The sequence below is a fragment of the Mesocricetus auratus genome, unplaced genomic scaffold (assembly GCF_017639785.1).
Source record: "Mesocricetus auratus isolate SY011 unplaced genomic scaffold, BCM_Maur_2.0 Super-Scaffold_100020, whole genome shotgun sequence".
NCBI classification, from domain to species: Eukaryota; Metazoa; Chordata; class Mammalia; order Rodentia; family Cricetidae; genus Mesocricetus; species Mesocricetus auratus.
The window spans coordinates 2512997-2531165 of record NW_024429201.1 but is presented as its reverse complement, the minus strand read 5'-3'; the positions used below and the strand labels follow the sequence as shown (position 1 = coordinate 2531165).

Sequence of the window (18169 nt, the reverse complement as noted above, 5' to 3'; positions counted from 1 at the left end):
GGAAAACTGTTGAGGCAAGCAAACAAAAGGAGACACACTATGGGGCCTCGGGACTCTGAAACCTTAATCCGGAGGGAACTAGCTAAACCTTCAGAGACTGGGGGAGGGTGTGCATGAGTGATAGGAAGCTCCGAGGAACATTAAGTTCTGGGCTCAGGGACACTGGATAGCGCCTCTGGTCTGGCAAAAATAAATCTAAAGATGTACAGGAGCAGAAGTAGCCTGTCATTTTCACCCGTCTCATCAAAGTCGATAAGCGAACCCACCCAACTGATGCAAAGAACAGGCTGTAGAGAGTTGGAACATGTCCCGGAGGTGATGGGCTTGACATCACCTGGTTGGCTCGATTAGCTTGCTGCCTCCCCAACCTGGGCAAGTCGAGAGGGTGGGTGGGGGCGGGAGAGGATGCAGCGCCGGGGTGGCACCGCACATCCGGGCGCGCCTGCAGCGGGCTGCGGGCTGCATAATTGATGAAGGGCAGGCGCAAGGCTGGGCCGGCCTTGGGTGCGCTGGGAGCGTCTGGTGGGAGGAGGCCAGGGCGGTCGTGCCCCTCCCACTCCGCTTTTTCTCGCGTGTCCTGGCCCCGGGACTGGCAGTGGGCGCCCGGTTACCAGCAAGTGCGCGCAGGGACAGATCGGAGACGGATCACAGCAAACCAAGGGCGAAGCAGCGACCTCCAGGACCGACTCGCCAGCGCCATGCGCTCACTCACTGGCCTGAGGGCGCTCCTGCTTCTGTGCCTTTTGGCGGCGATGCGCCCGGATCCGGCAGAAGGCGATCCCACAGGTGCCTGGGGTAGCGGGGAGGCACTGGGGTGGGCTCTAGGCGCACGGGTATGGGCGCAGCGGCCGCGAACCTCCAGCTCGAGGACATCCTTTGCCGCACGCGTGGGGGCCGCGGGGATGCGGGCGCAGGCGGCTGCGGAGCAGAGCGGAGGTGGCTTCTCATTGGCTGGGCGCGGGCTACCCTAGGAGGAAACGTGGGAGCAGGGGCGGCTCCAGGTCCGCCGGGTCTACGGGTGACTCTGGTCCCAGTATAACCCAGTTTGATCCCGGGAGCTGGTACTGGGACAGGGTCGGGTTTTTCCTACCAAGTGGGCTAATAGAGCGCGTGGGTTCGTGCGGGGGATGCTGGGGCTTGGCTTCTGCTACTGTGGCTTTATGAGTGCACATTCCCGGGGCCAACTCCCTTCACTAGAGGCCACGGCGAGGCCCTCGGATCACCTTTCCTCCTGGCAGGTGCTGGCTTTGAGGATGTTTTTTAGAGCAGATGGTAAAAATTCACCACATCCAGTCCACTCCATCAAGCTCAGATAAGGGAATTATACGTGCGTCTTGTTACACCAGGGTCTTTATCAAAACAAAACGTTTTTTTTTTTCCGAGGGTGTTGGGTTGCGTGCTTAAGGCATATCAACAGAAGGATTTATGTGGAAAAACATTGCCTAAAGTCAAGATTGGGTTTGCCGTCTTAGCTCACCTGCTTATACTTTCTGTGTTGCTAGCGGTCCATGTAACTTGCTTTTCAGTGCAAGTTCCTGGGTCTGAAGAGGTAGCTCCCGTTTAAATCATCTTTAACCGCTCAAGCAGTTGAGGGACTGGCCCACTGGGAACTGAGGCCAGACATTTATAGAAGGTTTTCAGCTATTACAGATCATTTTCATGAGCATGTCCACTGGTCGAATATACAATAAAGAAGGGAAATGGTCGAGTAAACCCTTTTGCATTTTGCTAGTCCGTGGATTGTCTTGCCCCACATCTGGTTTCCATCATAAGACTTAGAAGTAATTGTCCTGGACATGAACTCCCCCCCATCCCCGCGCTCTTCTAGGTACACCTGATTCTTCTGCCTTCTTCCACCGTCGTTTGCTGCTGAGTACTGTTTCCTCTTTCTAGCCCACTTCCCTTCCTCCGTCCCGTCTTCTCTCCTTCCCTCCTCCCCTCCCCCGCTCTCCCTTTCCCCCTTCTCCCCCTCCCATTTTCTTCCCTCTCCACTTCCGTCCCCGTCCCCACCTCAGTTCCGACCTCCTGCCTGGAAGGAAGCTGCTCCACCATGGTGCTACAAATCCAGTCTCAAGTGTTGTTTGAAAATCAGTGTATTTGGGGTCAGTCCTAGAAGTTTGGCTCTCCACTTGGCAGCAGGCCTAAATTATAGGAGAGTTTTTATTTATTTATTTATTTTTCTCGAGACAGGGTTTCTCAGTATTGTTTTGGAGGCTGTCCTGGAACTCTGCAGACCAGGATGGCCTCGAACTCAGATCTGCCTGCCTCCCTCCCGAGTGCTTGGGATTAAAGGCGTGTGCCACCGCCGCTCGGCAGTATAGGAGAGTTTTAAAAAGACTGATACCCAGTCTTGCCCTAGGAAAACTTGATTTATTTAGCATAGATGGCAGCCTGGGTTTTGAAAATTCTCCGTGTGAGTCAAAGCAGGCTAACGTCACATAAGACCCTGAGGGTGTACCTACTCTGCTGGCATGGGGTTGAAGTTAATGTCCACACCTGGCTTCTAAAGGGATGGAACCGGGAAGCAGATGAAACTGTAAATGGTTGTACCCAATGACAGAGGGGAACGTGGGACTTCCTCACAGCCTCTACTCAGGTGAAAGTTATGAAACAAATAGTGCATTTGAAAGGCCTCTGCATCTACTTTGAAGCTAACCTCCAAAGTGGCCATTATTCTCGGTGATTAAGAGCACTGGCTGCTCTTGTAGAGGAGCCAGGTTCAATTTCCAACTTCTCATGGTAGCTCATAACCATCTGTAACTGAAGGCCCAGGGGATCCTATTTGATGCCCTCTTCTGGCCTCTCTGGGTACAGACATAGATGTAGGTTAAACACCCGTACACACACACACCCGGTGATCAGTTCTACAGAGTTTTCTGGATCCACTATTTGAATGAGATTCATCTTACTGCAAGGTTTACTGTATATTTTTTGTGTTTATCCTTTGAACTCCTTAGAGATAGGTGTTCTGCTTAAAGACGATTTTAGGGGAAACTTCAATAATAAGCTGGGTATATAGCCAGGTGTTGGTGGCCCACACCTTTAATCCCAGCACTCGGAGGCTGAGGCAGGCAAGATGTGAGTTTGAGGCCAGCCTGGTCTACAAAGCGAGTTCCAGAACAGCCTCCAAAACAATACAGAGAAACCCTGTCTCCGAAACCCCCCCAAAAATAAAAAAATAATAAACTGGGTATAAGTTCCAGTGCTTATATTCTGTAAGAGAGTGTGCCAGCCACTGTACAATGCAGCATGAAGCCTGATGTGTTGAGTGTATTTTCCCTGATTTTCAAAGAGGAACTTGGGGCTTCAGTTAAGCAATTGCCCAATGTTTAGTCGTGGAGCAGTAAGTTTGAAGTTAGTCAGTCTGACTTCACAGCCTGTTTTCTTAAAGGCAGCTAGCTCTCTCTGAGATAACTGGGTGTGCCCTGGAGAATTTGGAACCACTGACCAAGAGAGTAATAAGAGAGTGAGTGTGAGAGAGTCTGCACGTATGATAGGAGTTGAAGGACACAAGCAGTTTTCAGTCCTGGAATGAAGTCAGTGGTAAGGCATGAGGAGTGAGTTACTGGCTTCATGTGTTTTTTGTTTTTCTGATTTTTTTTATTGGTTTTGTTTCGTGTATTGTACATACATGGGTGTGATCATGCCTGGATACAACAGTATGCTCGTGAACATGAGAGAACAACTTGAGTAGTTTTTATTCTACCATGTGGGTTCTAGGAATTGAACTCAGGGTGTCGGGTTTGACATTGGGGTGCTCGTGACTGCCGAGTTATCTCAGCAGCCCCTCTCCTTTTTTTAATTAAATAAGAGATAAAAATACCTTGTAAAAGAAACATTATGCAAGCAGGATTATTTTGCCGTCATTATTGGTATTATCACATGTAACAAACTGAGGGAATGGATTACTTTTGAGACATTTTCAGTGATGCAACTTGGACCTGGTATCTTAACTTCTTGTTTCTCTGTATTGTTTTGGAGCCTGTCCTGGGACTCCTGAGACTAGGCTGGTCTCGAACTCACAGAGATCTGCTTGCCTCTGCTTCCCAAGTGCTGGGATTAAAGGCGTGCGCCACCAACGCCCTGGCTTGGGGGGGGTGACGGGGGGGGTGACCAGATGTGGCAGCTGCAGTGCGATGTTAGTTGTATACACAGGGATTGATCAAATAAGGAAACCTATCAAGAAAAGCAGGATGCAGGTTTTCCATTAGGGAAGAAGAAAATAAAGGTAGGGGGAGGGCAGGGAGAAACCTTTGTGATGTTATCAGTGTGAATTCATGACTGTAAATGTCTCTTCATGTCGTTATGTACAAATATATGTATTCTATATATAATGTGCATATTATATATGTGTGTGTTTCATGTTACAAGTATGGAGTGTGTGTGTGTTTGAGTTTGCATACACATATTGGTAGCTCTGTCCACTGATTTCCAAGCAGTACAAGTATACTTAACGCCTAGATGTTGGCTTCCAGGACTGTTCTTTTTATTGATACCGGAGAAATGGCAGATTTCTCCAATGAGTGGAGAGGTGTGTAAGTCAGGGATATCCTCCACCAGAAAACACTCTAAGAATGTTGAGCCAGTTTAAGGGGTTCACACAGAACACATCTGGGAAAAAACTGAGCATCTGAATAAATAATAGTAGTAGATGACGATAAATTGAAACAGAGCACTAATTTAATTTTTATCAGTCTGTACTCATGAATTTCTGTATCATTTAGCTATAATACATCAATACAGTCCTCAGAAGATTGATGCAAGAGGATCATGAACACAAGGCCAGCCTAGGCTACATAGCATCATCATCATCATCAGGGGTGTGGCATGAGCTGGCCATGCAGACATGGCAGCCTCCCTGTTTAGTGCAGCCTGGGATGATGTGGGATATCTCCATTGCAGAAAAAACTCAGTAACGCCTTAGAGAGGCTTGTTTTTATCACATCAGCCCTGTACTGTTCACATAGATCGGGGAGAGGGGGAAATGCCAGGTTTTGACATTTCATATGAACCTGAGATTGTCTGAAGAAAAACAGCTCAGCTTTTTCAGAGAAAGCTTCATTGACCACAGGCTCCATTAAAACAGTAGCTGGGAACTGGTCACCAGTGTTTTTGGTTCCGTTTTGAAATTTGGGTGTGTGTGTGTGCCTGTGTGGGTTTATATGTACCATTAGGTGCTGGTGGAGGCCAGGAGGGTGTGTTGTATTCCTTGGAACCTGAGCTACAGGTGTTTTTGAGCCACTGGTGTGCTTGCTTTTCTAAAGAACATGTCCCTAAACAGAAATAGTCAGATGTGTGCCAAGGCTTTTTTTCTTGTGCTGCTGGCTTCTATTTTGCAATAAAAAAGGATAACCTTGTGACTAAATAACTTAGCACACATACACTTACATAGGGGAAAGAAAAGGATCCTTTGCAATATTTTGTTAAAAATAAATTTCTCAAGGTACCATCATCATTCAGATGTAACAATATCTCCTTAATATTATTATAGGAACGAGAGACATTAACTTTAAAGATGGTTCTGTTTTATTGGATCCATTTTTTCCTGTTTTTAAAGTTATTGAGGTTAGCATAACTAAAGTATCTCTTCTAATCCCCAGAGTCTTCTGTTTTTTTTTTTTTTTTGTTTTTGTTTTGAGAGAGGGTTTTATACATGTGTAGTTGGTTTTAGACCCACTGTGTAGCCAAGGATGAATTTGAATTTTTCATCCCCTTGCAATCCCTGCCCAAGTGCTGAGATTACAGGCGTGTACCATCACATCCAGGCCAAGATAAAATCTATTTTGGCCTTTCAGTCACACAAGGTAAGGACCTGAAAGGGAATTTTGATTTAATTTAACACTCACAGTACCTTTGTCATATCTAGGGACAAGGAGCAAGCCATAGCTGGTTTCTTCTTTCACACTTCAGTGATCCACCCAGCAATGAGTTTTCTTGCTAAAACCATCCTCAGAGTAGACCCAGAGAAGGGGGCTGTTTGTCACCATTGAATGCTGGCCTAATGGCTGTGCTTTGAAATATTCGTGTGTAAACTGTAGAACAGAACCACGGGGCTATAGGGATGTTTGTAGATTACAAAAAGCAGCCATACTGAATCTTTTTTGTTGTTGTTGTTTTTCGAGGCAGGGTTTCTCTGTATTGTCTTTTTTTTTTTTTTTTTTTTTTTTTTTTGATGGTGTCCTGGAACTCACTTGGTAGACCAGGCTGGTCTCAAACTCAGAGATCCACCTGCCTCTGCCTCCCAAGTGCTGGGATTAAAGGTGTGCGCCACCAACGCCCGGCCTTTCTTAGTCTTTATGTCATTTACTTTTTGGTCTGAATAATGCTTGGTTGTGGGGGTTGTTATTATGGGATGCTTTTAGGAGGTCATGTAAAAGTACACAGTGTTTGTCATTAGTTTTATTTTTTAAAACTCAATGATAAATGGCCTTCCTGTCCAGTAATTCTCATACTATCTGAAATATGCTAGTTACCTGCCTGGAATGTTCTTTGTCTTGACTCTTAGAGGTTGACTTCTCCATGATTCCATCAGGGCAACTCATGTACATTTTCTTGGCAGCTCTTTATTTTCTTCACAAACTCTGGAATATGTCCACAGTTCCAAGCATCCTGACACACCATGGCACGCCACCCTGCTTCTTTCCCTTCTACTACAATTATAAAAGGGAATAGGAATACTAGATGCCTAGATCCTAGAAATGTAACTCTATATGCATTGTTCATGAGCAGGATTTTACCTGGCAATAAGATGTCTTAAAGCTATAGGTAAGCCATAATATTGCAGTCCTGTGGCTGTATACCCCCATGAAGAAATACACTGATTTTCACTCTTAGGATTTGCCATTAGTATATCTTACCTGTTCCTAAATTGTAGTGTTCTTATAATCGTTCTTATAATAATCTTATATTGTGTGTCAGAATGCTAAAATGAAGATTTATGAAAATAATATTAAGTATGTGTATTGATAGTAGTAAGTATACAGATGAGGCATAATAATGTATTTATTTTAATAATAACTTAGAACATTTTTTGTAGTCACGTGCATGCTAGACAATTGCTCTACCACTGAGTTATTCCACTTTAAACAAAAAGTATTAAATGCAAAATGTTAAAATACAGTGAGGACCTAGAGAAACCGGCTCTGCAGTTAAGAGAGGTGTAAGGTTCTTGCAGAGGGACTGGCTTTGTTCCCAGCACCAACCTGGCTGCTCATGACCACCTATACACTCAATGGGGCCTGATGCCCCCTTCTGGCCTCCACAGGCTCCTGCAGGCATGTGGCACACAGTCACACATGCACACATACATCCAAATAAACTTTTTAAAAAAAATCTAGAGAAGATGCAATAGAGAGACATTGGAGAGTGTATTGTTTAATTATTTTTTGAGTACTGGGGTTAAACCCAGGGTTTTATACATGCATAGAAAGTGGTCCACTGCTCACATGTGTCTCAGCCCTCTTCTCATCTGTCATTATGAGGCAGTATCTCATTGAGTTGCCCAGACCAGACAGGCCTTGAATTTGCAATCCTCCTGCCTCAGCCTTGTGAGTAACCACAAAGATTACAGGCCTGCACTGGCGGGTCTAGCTTAGAGGAAGTACTTATTCTTATAGGAGAGGCACTTGACTATTTCTTTACATACATAAAAGCAATTTTAAGACTCCGCCCCCTTTTTTTTTGTTTTTTGTTTTTTTTTTCGAGACAGAGGTGACAGAGTTTCTCTGTGTAGCTTTGGAGCCTATCCTGGTACTTGCTGTGTAGGCCAGGCTGGTCTCAAACTCAGAGATCCGCCTGCCTCTGCCTCCCAAGGGTTTGGGATTAAAGGCGTGCGCCACCAATGCCCAGCCCCGCCCCATTTTCTAGCATTTCTTCTTTCTTAACACCCTTTCCAGTTTGCTTCTTTTAAATCAAGCACAGAATTAAGTATGTGAAACAGTAGAAGACACTATAACATTTGTTTCATTTGATGGTGGTACACCATAAATTATAAGCTCCTCTAGGAAGATGTTCGAAAATGTAATGAAAACCATTTTTCACATCAAGTAACAATAGGTTGAAAATTAGGCTAACACTCAGTTCTCTGCAGTATTTCCATGCACCATCTCCCCTCAGAGGGAGGAAGAAAAATCCTTTAATCTTTGCACAACCACTAGTTCTTGTTGTTTTATGCTGGTGTTTTGTAAGCCAGGTGGAAAATGTCCAGAAATGATTAAGAAAAGGGTGATTGTAATACCTTGAAGAATGCATGTTTTGAACTTGGCACTGTCACTCAGTATTTTTGTGACTTCCCAATCCTCCTACCCCCCCCTTCTCGAATAACTGAGATTTATGGTGGAGACATTGTCATCAAAGAACTGAGCTATTACAAATTGTGATACTTCAGGTCACAAGCCACTGGCCCAACTTGGCTTGGGACAAACGGTTCCTACCTCTTCATTTTGTATTTCTTTTTGTGATTCAGGCTAATCCTTCCAAGGCCTTTTCTGAACCATGTTAGTCCGAGCCTTCCCCTGTCAGTTTCTTTTGCATAAGCTTGCTTGCTAAGTCATCAGCCCCTCACTGCCAACTGTGAAACAGTACGGTTTGGTCTCACATTTTTTGATTATAGAATATCCTTTTTTTTTTTTTTTTTTTTTTTTTTGGTTTTTCGAGACAGGGTTTCTCTATGGCTTTGGAGGCTGTCCTGGAACTCACTCTGTAGACCAGGCTGGCCTCGAACTCACAGAGATCCACCTGCCTCTGCCTCCCGAGTGCTGGGATTAAAGGCGTGCGCCACCAACGCCCGGCGATTATAGAATATCTTGTCCAAACAAAATTCACCTTTACTATTCTCCCATCTCATCTGCTTTTATACTCATAGCATTTGTTCATGCTGCTTAAAGGAATTCTTTTGCATGTTCAGTGGAAAGTAGAGCCTGATAAAGATTGATGCTTTAGCTTGGTGGTGGTGGCACAGCCTTTAATCCCAGCACTCAGGAGGCAGAGGCAGTAGGATCTCTGTGAGTTCAAGGCCAGCCTGATCTACAGTTGAGTTCCAGGTCAGCTAGGACTCCATGGGGGAAACCCTGTCTTCAAAATTCAGAATAAAACAATAAAATAAAAAGATCGATGCTGTATCGAAGATGTGGCATCTCAGCTAGTGTCAAGTTTACAGATCTCTGAGTTTATCTTTTAGTATGTGAATTATTAGTTAGAAGTAGCCAAAACAGCTGGTATATTCTGGCATTCTCTGGTTTCTCTTGCCTCTTGTTTCTCCTTGTATTCTTTCTGCTGCTGTGAGCTGAGATTTTGTTGAATTCCAGCCTTTGGACCCCCTTCCTGTCTTTGTTCTAGGGTGGATCCCGATAGGTTCTTCCTTAGTTGATCCCTGGAGGTGAGGAAAGGAAAACCGTCCTAGCCCTGATCTTCTACAGTGCTCTTTATCTTCATGCCATTCCCAAAGTCAGGCTTACCCTCTGTAGATCCTGTGCTGACTTGTGAAAGACACAGGCTCATAACACTAATGCCAGCAATGAATGCTTCTCTGACTGAATCAATTGTGGCCCAAACAGTTACTATACCATCCATTGGATTTTAGGATTCAGTTTAGCCCACTTCCTACTCCTTGCCAGCAACACTGTATACCAGGTACTTTTAAGTCGGGTACTTTATTTTAGCTGTTGTCACTCTCCTACGACTGATAGTGTGAATGATAATCACCACCACCAGAATGAGTGATGTTTGGCCATCTGAGAATAGATGTGTGCGATGAGAAATGTCACAGTAGTCAGCTAGGCCGGGAAGGGAAGGCTTCCAAATAAGACGGTGTGTGCTGTGTCATGTTCAAGACCAGATGACAGTCACAATAGCTCTTTCCTATCCACTTTTTTCATCCTAACTAGCACTGAGTGGCATCTGCCTCAGACTTAACTGTATTTCTTTAATATATCTCTGTATGACTTACGTCCAAGAGTGGAAATAAATAATTTTCATTAGGAAAAGAATGTTGACCAGACCCTCTGTCCTCTGTGTGTGATCTCTCTCTCTCTCTCTCTCTCTCTCTCTCTCTCCCTCCCTCCCTCTCCCTCTCTCTCTCCCTCCCCCCCCGCTCTTTCTCTCTCTCTCTCTCACACATACACACACACACACACACACACACACACACACACACTTAGCCGGCCAGTTCCAAGCTGGTTTTGAAATAACCATCCAGTCCAGTCTTAGTGAGGATATCTGAAATGTAACCACATGCAATTTGTCTTACAGATGCATCTTTTACAAGTCTACCCGTTCGAGAAGAAATGATGGCGAAGTACTCAAACCTTTCATTGGAGAGCCATAATATATCCCTGACAGGTAAGTGATCACATCTCAAGTAGAAAAGTACCAAATTAAGTTTTTAGAAGGTCTTAAACTCACTCACTGCTTTGGTCTTTCTCAGCTTTGGTTTTTTTTTTTTTTTCCACACTTGGTTTCTCTGTGTAGACCTGGCCGTCCTGGAACTCCTACAGACCAGGCTGGCCTTAAACTCAGAGATCCACCTGTCTGCCTCTTAAGTGCTGGGATTAAAGTGTGCGTCACCATAGCCTGACCCAGCTTTGATTTTCAATCTGTGAAATGATTACAGAACTTTTAAATTGGTAGGAGTGGTCTGTTCCGGTAACAACATCAAAACAGCACAATTAGAATCTAAACTCTGTCAGGCTGTTTATTACATTAGTAACTAGTATTCTACTTGGTTTTTTGTAGTATGTTTTTTAACTGTTGTGCCTGTCTTGAACTGTTTCTTTCTTTGTTTCATGTGACCAGAAAGTGTGTGTGGCAGAATTTCCAAGCCAATGTCAGTGAAATGAGTGTGCTGAGTTTTTTTTGATAGAACATTTAAAAACAAAACAAAACAACTTCATGAAGCTCTTGTTCATTCCCAGATGTTCTCATTCCAGCATTTGGAATTTATTCTTGTGAAAGTCAATCCCATATTCCTGTGTTGTTATTCGCCCTTTTCTTTGTACGTATTCTAGTTGTTGGTTGCCTCTTGGAGATAAGTCAGTTTTTTAAGGGGAACTCGGGTGAGAGTCTCAGTTTGCAAATTCTTTGGCTGGGCTGACAGTGGATTGCAGGACACAAGTTTCACAGCCTTGTGCCTGGAAATCAAGGATTAGTGCTCAGGGCCACAACAGAAATACCTTATTAACTAATATTGTGTTAGGTATTTACCTAGCCTGCAGAAGGTTTAACTCTTAGCTACTCTATCTGATTGTTCAACCGAAACCAGACTCCTGCCCTCGTGAAAGGACTGATTGTTCATGGTTGCCCATTGTTTATGTGGTGCCTTGATTTGTGCACATGTTAGTCTGGCCTTCCCCTTCCTCGTAACCCCTGCACTTTACTTTGCCCGAGTCTGAACAAGCATCTGAAGAACTGGCGCCGAGGTCTGGTCACGGCTTCTGTGTAGCCTGCTGTTTGTCACTCTCCCGCTCAGAATTCCGGCCAGTCTGCCTGCCTTCCCCGTAAAAAGAAAGCCTTGTTTGACATTGAGACACTTGACGACTTTTGAGTTTGAAGCTGTGGCAACAGTTCTTATGAAATACAGCCTTTACAAAGGTCTGGATTGCTGTTTATTTAAGAAAAGCAAAGATCTCACACTCGTTTTGGAACTCTCGGCTCTCTGAGCTGTGGCTGTGTTTTCATTGTGTTTCTTTTGCTTTGGTTGCCTTCCCATCAAAAATTCTCATGTTGGAAGCTACGTTTACTGGCACATGGATTTTAAATTTGAATCATAGGCATTTTCCTACTGCTAGGACTGGTTTTGCTTGGTTTTGTTTTATAAGAACGTGTCTCACAAAAATTGGTTGCTTGCAAACTTCACTTGTCTTACCTCCAAAATGCTGGAAGTAGGGGTGTAAGCCACTGTCCCTAACTGCTGGCTAGACTTCATGTTTTCCATGACTGATCCATTTTGCCAATAATGATTTGAACATCATCCTTGTTTGTAAATAGTACTCATGACATCTTCCTAGTTTTCTGTTTTTCTCTTTCCCTCTGGACATTTTGGAAATTGATATTTCTGTTAGGCTAATGTGTGTGGGGGGGGGAGGGAGAAGGAGAGGGAGAGAGTATCAAGCATAATACCTCAGTTACAAATCCTGGATCAGAAGGGTGACTTTGGCTGCACTCAGTAAATTTATTTAGTTGAGAGAGAGAAACATGTGGGCCCTGTGCCTGGGAGAATGAGAAAATATGGCCTTTGGTTTAAAATCAGAACAACAAAAAGTGGTTGTTTACTTTTTCAACATAATAAGTCATTTTTATTTATTTGAGAAACTCATGTTGACTGTGTGTCGTGTGCATTACCTTTTTTTTCTTTATAGGTTTTATCTTTTCTAACAATTCTTGGAGGTGAGCACTGTTATTACAATCTGTAGTTGAATACAGAGACATGCAAAGAATGAACTGACCAAAATCCCAAGTGGGAATTGGGTTATGAACCCAGGCAGTCTGACGCCAGAGTCTTTTCTGGGTGAAATAACTTTTTAATGCAAGATTATTCAGTTCTTTAAGCTAAAACAACTATGACTGTTTTAAGGTAAATGATATAGTAACTTTGAAGTGATACATTCAGACTCTATGAAAATAAGGTCATAGTAAATGCTTCAACCCCAACTAGGTTAATTTGAGAGACTGTGCTTTCTACGGCAAGTCTGGGGAAGTATTATTGATGTTACTAAGGAGAGAAGAGTCTCTCCCCCTCTCTGTGTCGTCACTGGCTTTTAAAACCTATCTTTTGATAATGGACTAATTGGCAGTCATTGCTTCCATTACTGCAATTAGAATGTTTCTATATTGTTACTTTCAGTGTTTTCTCTTTTCCTCTGCAAATTGTACTGTTTAGTGTATCAATGTTGTCCTTTAAACAATGAGATGAAAATCAAAACATCAGCTGGCCACTTTCTTGATCAGCCTGGTGATGGACGGCTAAGGCGAGCTTTTACATTGTTGACCCAAACCATGTTGTGTTTACCAGCTGAGGTGTGAGCAGCTGACCTGGCAAAGTCCCCAGGAGGGAAGGAGGAAGCAGAAGCAGAAGTTGGAGGTGCACATATGTTAATTTAGCTGCCGTCAGGTTTGGTCATGTCACTGGAGATGAGGAAATACAACCGTGTTGCCTAGCCACAGGCAGGCAGGACCTCACTAGTTGTAGGGTCAGGGGAAGGAGGAGTGGGGGAGGTCCTGCACATCTGGTCTCCCAGACTGCTTGCTGCGTGGAAGGTCCTACACTACTTTAATGGCCTGAGGCTGTTCATGATGTTTTCTGGGTCTAGTCTTTTGGATGACATGAAGACTGGTGATATACAAAGAAGAAAAATGGGAGTGAGCATTAACATTCCCAGTGAGGGAAAGAGAAAACATGACTTCACTGTAGCAATACACAGGACAGCAGCAGCAGCAGGCAGCCCTGGGCCTCTAGCTGGGGTCTCAGGAACAGAGATACTGACATCTTTGGACTGGATAGTTCTTTGTTGCAAAGGCTGTTTGTGGCATGGTAGGTGTGTAGTGGCATTCTAGGCCTTTATGTTCAAGATGTGAGGTCATCTGTTCATGGGGGGTAAATTTGTTCCTTGCATATAAAAAAAGGGTAGTTCCATGTCTCACCTAGCTTATTGTCACTACAGTGGAATTCCTGAAGCAGGCTAGCTACTCGTGAAGAGATTGGTTTAGTCAAGGTTGCTCACAGGAGCTGTTGAAGCCCTGTGGGAGGAAACATGTCTTTGCCCTGAAACCGGAGGCAGGGTGAACTCTGAGGGACCAGACTGGCACTTGACTTCTGAAGTTTTGTCCAGAGCCACCTAATGTCACTGTAAGGGGCCCTAGTGATCTGAGGACCATGGAATCAGTCCCACTTTCTCTTTGTTGTGGTTCTGTGAGGCAGGGTTCTTGGAACTCGCTCTGTAGATCAGGCTGGCTTCAAACTCAGATCCCTGCCTCTGCCTCCTGAGTGCGGAGATCAAAGGCGTGTGCCACCGCCTTAAAAGTTCCATCTTTTTGGGGGGGGGGTTTCGAAACAGGGATTCTCTATGGCTTTGGAGGCTGTCCTGGAACTAGCTCTTTGTAGACCAGGCTGGTCTCGAACGCACAGAGATCCGCCTGTCTCTGCCTCCCGAGTGCTGGGATTAAAGGTGTGCGCCACCACCGCCTGGCAAAAGTTCCATCTTAACACTCTCCTGGACCAATTCCCCAGCGCATGAACCTGTGGGCTGACATCCCACATCCAAGCTAAAGCCCCCTGCAGCAGTTTCGTAACTGCATCATGGGATGACACGTGATGTAAACATCACAGCGTTGCCACCAGTTCATAAACTTCTCATCAGGAAGGTAGACGGCAGAGCTAACGTGTACAGAGCATAGCGGAAGTGTGGCGGTGAGCAGGGCAGACCCAGTCCCACCTCTTTCCGCCTCCTCTGGAGTTCACATGCTGGCTTTCTTAGCGGATTAAATCCAGAAGTCACACCCTCGGGGAAACAGAGGCGTGCAGATTCCGTGTATCTAATAGGCACGTACTGTTTTCATTTTGCAGCAGCGACTTCATTTTACAACATCACCTCCAGCAATATAGTAAACTAGAGATGGTGAGTCCTCACCTTCTGCCACTCCTAGGAATATCTGAAATATAGTAGCTGTTCTCTTAAGTGTTCCAGAAAGAAGACACCCCTCCACCACCCCCAATCGATGACCAGGACACTTGTGAATTCATGTTCTCTTGTTTTCCTCTTGTTCTGGCCATGGTGCTTCAGATTTTAGAGTCATACAAACACACAGCTGTGAACACACTCGAGGTAGGAGGAGTAAGTAGAAGCCTTAGAAAGCTGATCCTCCCTGGTGACACTCAGTGGAAGATTTGACCTAAGGGAAAGAATATCAGCTGATGGCACAAAGGGAGGACAGGTCGGCTTCTGTGGTGATGTATTATTTATGACCTAGTAAAGCTTGCTTGAAGGATCAGAATGCAGAGCTAGCCACAGCTATAAAAGCTGGGCAGTGGTGGCACACACCTTTAATCCCAGGACTCGGGAGACAGAAGCAGATGGATCTCTTGGAGCTCAAGGCCACCCAGAGATACACAGAGAGTGAATCAGTCTAAAAGAAAAACATAGTTCATGCCTTTTATCCCAGCACTAGAGAGAGGTATATGAAAGACAGGCCCAGTGTCTCAGGTGGCATTGTGAGATTTAGTCTCCAGCCATGGTGACGACAGGATCTCCCCAGCCCTTGGTAGAGGTAAGAGGTACTGGCGTGGCTGCTTTACTTTTCTGATCTTCAGCTTCTACCCCAATATCTGTCTCTGGGTTTTTATTATTCGTGTTACAGGTTTCTTCGTTGTAGCTCCCTTCGGTGCTAAAAGCACAAGGCTCCTGTCACTGTCAAAGAGTAAAATACAAAGTCCCCCATGGATATGAGCCCACCTCAGAGAGGACTGGCTAAATCCAAAATGTCATGCCTAAATCCAAAATGCCAGTTAAAATAGTGCTTCAACTTTGCCACTCACAGAGTTCAAAGGTCTGATAGTATCTGGTGTTCGTGAAGACACAGGGAAAACGAGGCTCCAACGTGGGCGTGGGAAAGAACGAGCTGTTCGGCTGTTCTGGAGGACAATTTGTCAGTATCTATCAAAAGGGCACATAATTTCTAACTCAGTAATTCTGCTTCCCAGTATTCATTATGGAAAACATGCAGAGCTATACCCCTGAAGTTATCTGTAGGATGCTGATTGATATATAATTTATAGCAGAAACATGTACACGAGCAAGCTCATTGAGAGAAAATCTAGCCAACTAGTACATTAATACTCTTCATACGCACAAAGAAACAATCTAGCAGCATATACCTGCCGTGGCTAGATCTCCAAGAGCTAATGTTGAGTGACAAAAAGCATATTTTTCACATTTTCAATTGTCTCACTCTAGTGTCTACGCATAGCGTTTCTGCAGTATGGGTGGCATGGAGACTATTGTTTGGTCAATGAAAAGAGGGGAAAGTGTAAATGATGACCTTCCTTCCGTTCCAGGAGAAATGCCCAGGGTCCAGGGAGAGAGTGTGCTGTTCTGAGCCCTGGATGGAAGTCTATTAGGTTTCAGACCTTCTCCCTGCCACACTTTCTCTCCCAGAAAGCTTCCTATGACTCCCTCTCCCCTCTGCTCTCTTTCTCCCTGGACGGAGAGAGTTGATAAAGCTTGCTCGGCCCTGCAGTCTCCCTCCGCAGATGGTGGGATCCCTGGAGCTCTCTGCTCAACTTGGAAAAGCTCACCAATGAACGTCATACCTAGCAGTTGCTTGGCGCATTTATAACTTGCTGAACTTGCTGTGTGTGAGAGAGACAGAGAGACAGAGACAGAGAGAGAATCTTTTCACTTTCTGAGATCCTTGAACTTTTCAAAGTTTTGATGGATTTGAAGTCCTTTTTTTTTTAACTAATTAATAGTTAATTAATTAAAAAACTTTTTGAGACATGGTTTGTTTGTGTAGCCTTGGCTGTCATGGAACTTGTTCTGTGGTCCAGGCTGGCCCTGACTCTCAGAGATCCACCTCCCTCTGCCTCCCAAATGCTGGGATTAAAAGCTTGTGCCACCACTGTCCAGCTGGCTCCTGAAGTCTCTTATAAAGCTGCCTTGCTCCCTCCAGGAGGGAATGCTTCAGTTTATTAGACCTTTAAAGTATACTCAAAAGCATGTAGAAATTTCCAGTAATATTGTAGAAGATACTATTAATACTGGGTTCTAAATGGTCAGAGTAGATGTACCCATCATTCCTCTTGATGGCAAGCTGCTAAAAGTTTCTACCAAGACCATATGAATACAAGAGGATATTTAGGCAACTATAAATTGTTTTGTTGGATTCATACTAATGTTAAGAACTGTGTTTTTAGTTTATTATTCTTGTTGGAGATAAATTCTTGGTATGTAGCCTACGCTTGCCTTAAAATTATGATCCTCATGCCTCAGCCTCCAAAGTTCTGGAATCAATCATAGAGTTTTAATATATTTCAGACACTTAACACACGTTTCCACACTCTAAGAACTGCAGATGTCATGGGCATTTTGCAAAACTTCAAGAGAGCAGAGACGTGTTACTCTTGTGCAATTTTAGGGAAGTTGAAATGTTTCTTAAGCTCACATTGTTTTTTTTTTTCCGTTAACCCCAAAAGATTTCTGAGGTGAGGGTAGAATTTCCCATGTAGATTTGAGGCTGTGATTCCTTGACAGGAAGGAAAGCCAGCTGCAGAAATACCATAGAAACAGTGAAATAGCAGGTGCAGAGGGTGGCCCGTGAAAGGCCATGCTATAGAAGGCTGTCCTCTAGTTTGCACCATGGAAGAACATTTAGTTAAGAACGAGTGCTTTAAATGTGTTCATCCCGACAGCTATCATTTTCCTCACTTGGGGCTATTGCCGTACTGTAAGTTTCATCTGACTTCTGTTACTGCATTTGAAATCTTGGGTTTGGACAGTTTGAGGTAAAGAAGTTGATGATATTTTCCTAAGAATTCTGGATCTTTGAGAGTTTGTGTGTACTGTTGGTTAGGGGAGAACCTGGACTTAGCCACACTTACATTTGAAGGGCAGTGAGTGCTGCCTATATCTTGATGATGTGTCACCTTGGGTGAGAGAGTCTCCTCTTCACCTCATCAGTGAAATATGGGCGTGGTTGCTTACCTCATAGACGCTGTCGTGAAGGCTGAATGATGTGGTCGACATGCAACGTTCGGCATCACACATGGGCATTTATTGCATTCGGAACCAAGTGTGAGTGCAAGTGCTCACTGAGCACAGCTCCCCTGCAGCAGCAGTGCCTTTTCCTGTGTATCAGCCCATTTTCATAGATTAGGACGTGGGGCAAGGAAACTGGGGGGCCATGCTCAGGACATAGCTGGTGGTATGACCTTTGCCTAGCAGCCTAGGGTGCACAAGGACCTGGATTGGCCCCTCAGCAATGTGTGCACACACACAGACCTACACGAGAGAGAGCCCACCATAACAAACCAACAATTGGTATCCATTACAAAGATCCTTTGCTTTGCAAATGAAAGGTGTTTAATCAATTAACTTTTGTTTGTTTGTTTGCTATAACAAAATTCCTGACAAAAAACAACTTGAAGAATCGCTGATTGTGGCTCACAGTTTGAGCATGGTGG

The 18169-nt window shown here is 44.5% G+C and overlaps 1 protein-coding gene across 1 annotated transcript in view; it reads left to right on the top strand.

Annotated features, from left to right (window-relative positions):
- Positions 1–499: 499 nt before the first annotated feature.
- Positions 500–18169, top strand: part of Emb (embigin) — a 46142-nt gene continuing 28472 nt past the window's right edge. Inside the window, exons 1-2 of the mRNA XM_013122586.3 lie at positions 500–786; positions 10249–10338. Of these exons, the coding sequence (XP_012978040.1) occupies positions 699–786; positions 10249–10338 (178 nt within the window). The 5' untranslated portion in view covers positions 500–698. The remainder of the gene's footprint in view (positions 787–10248; positions 10339–18169) is intronic.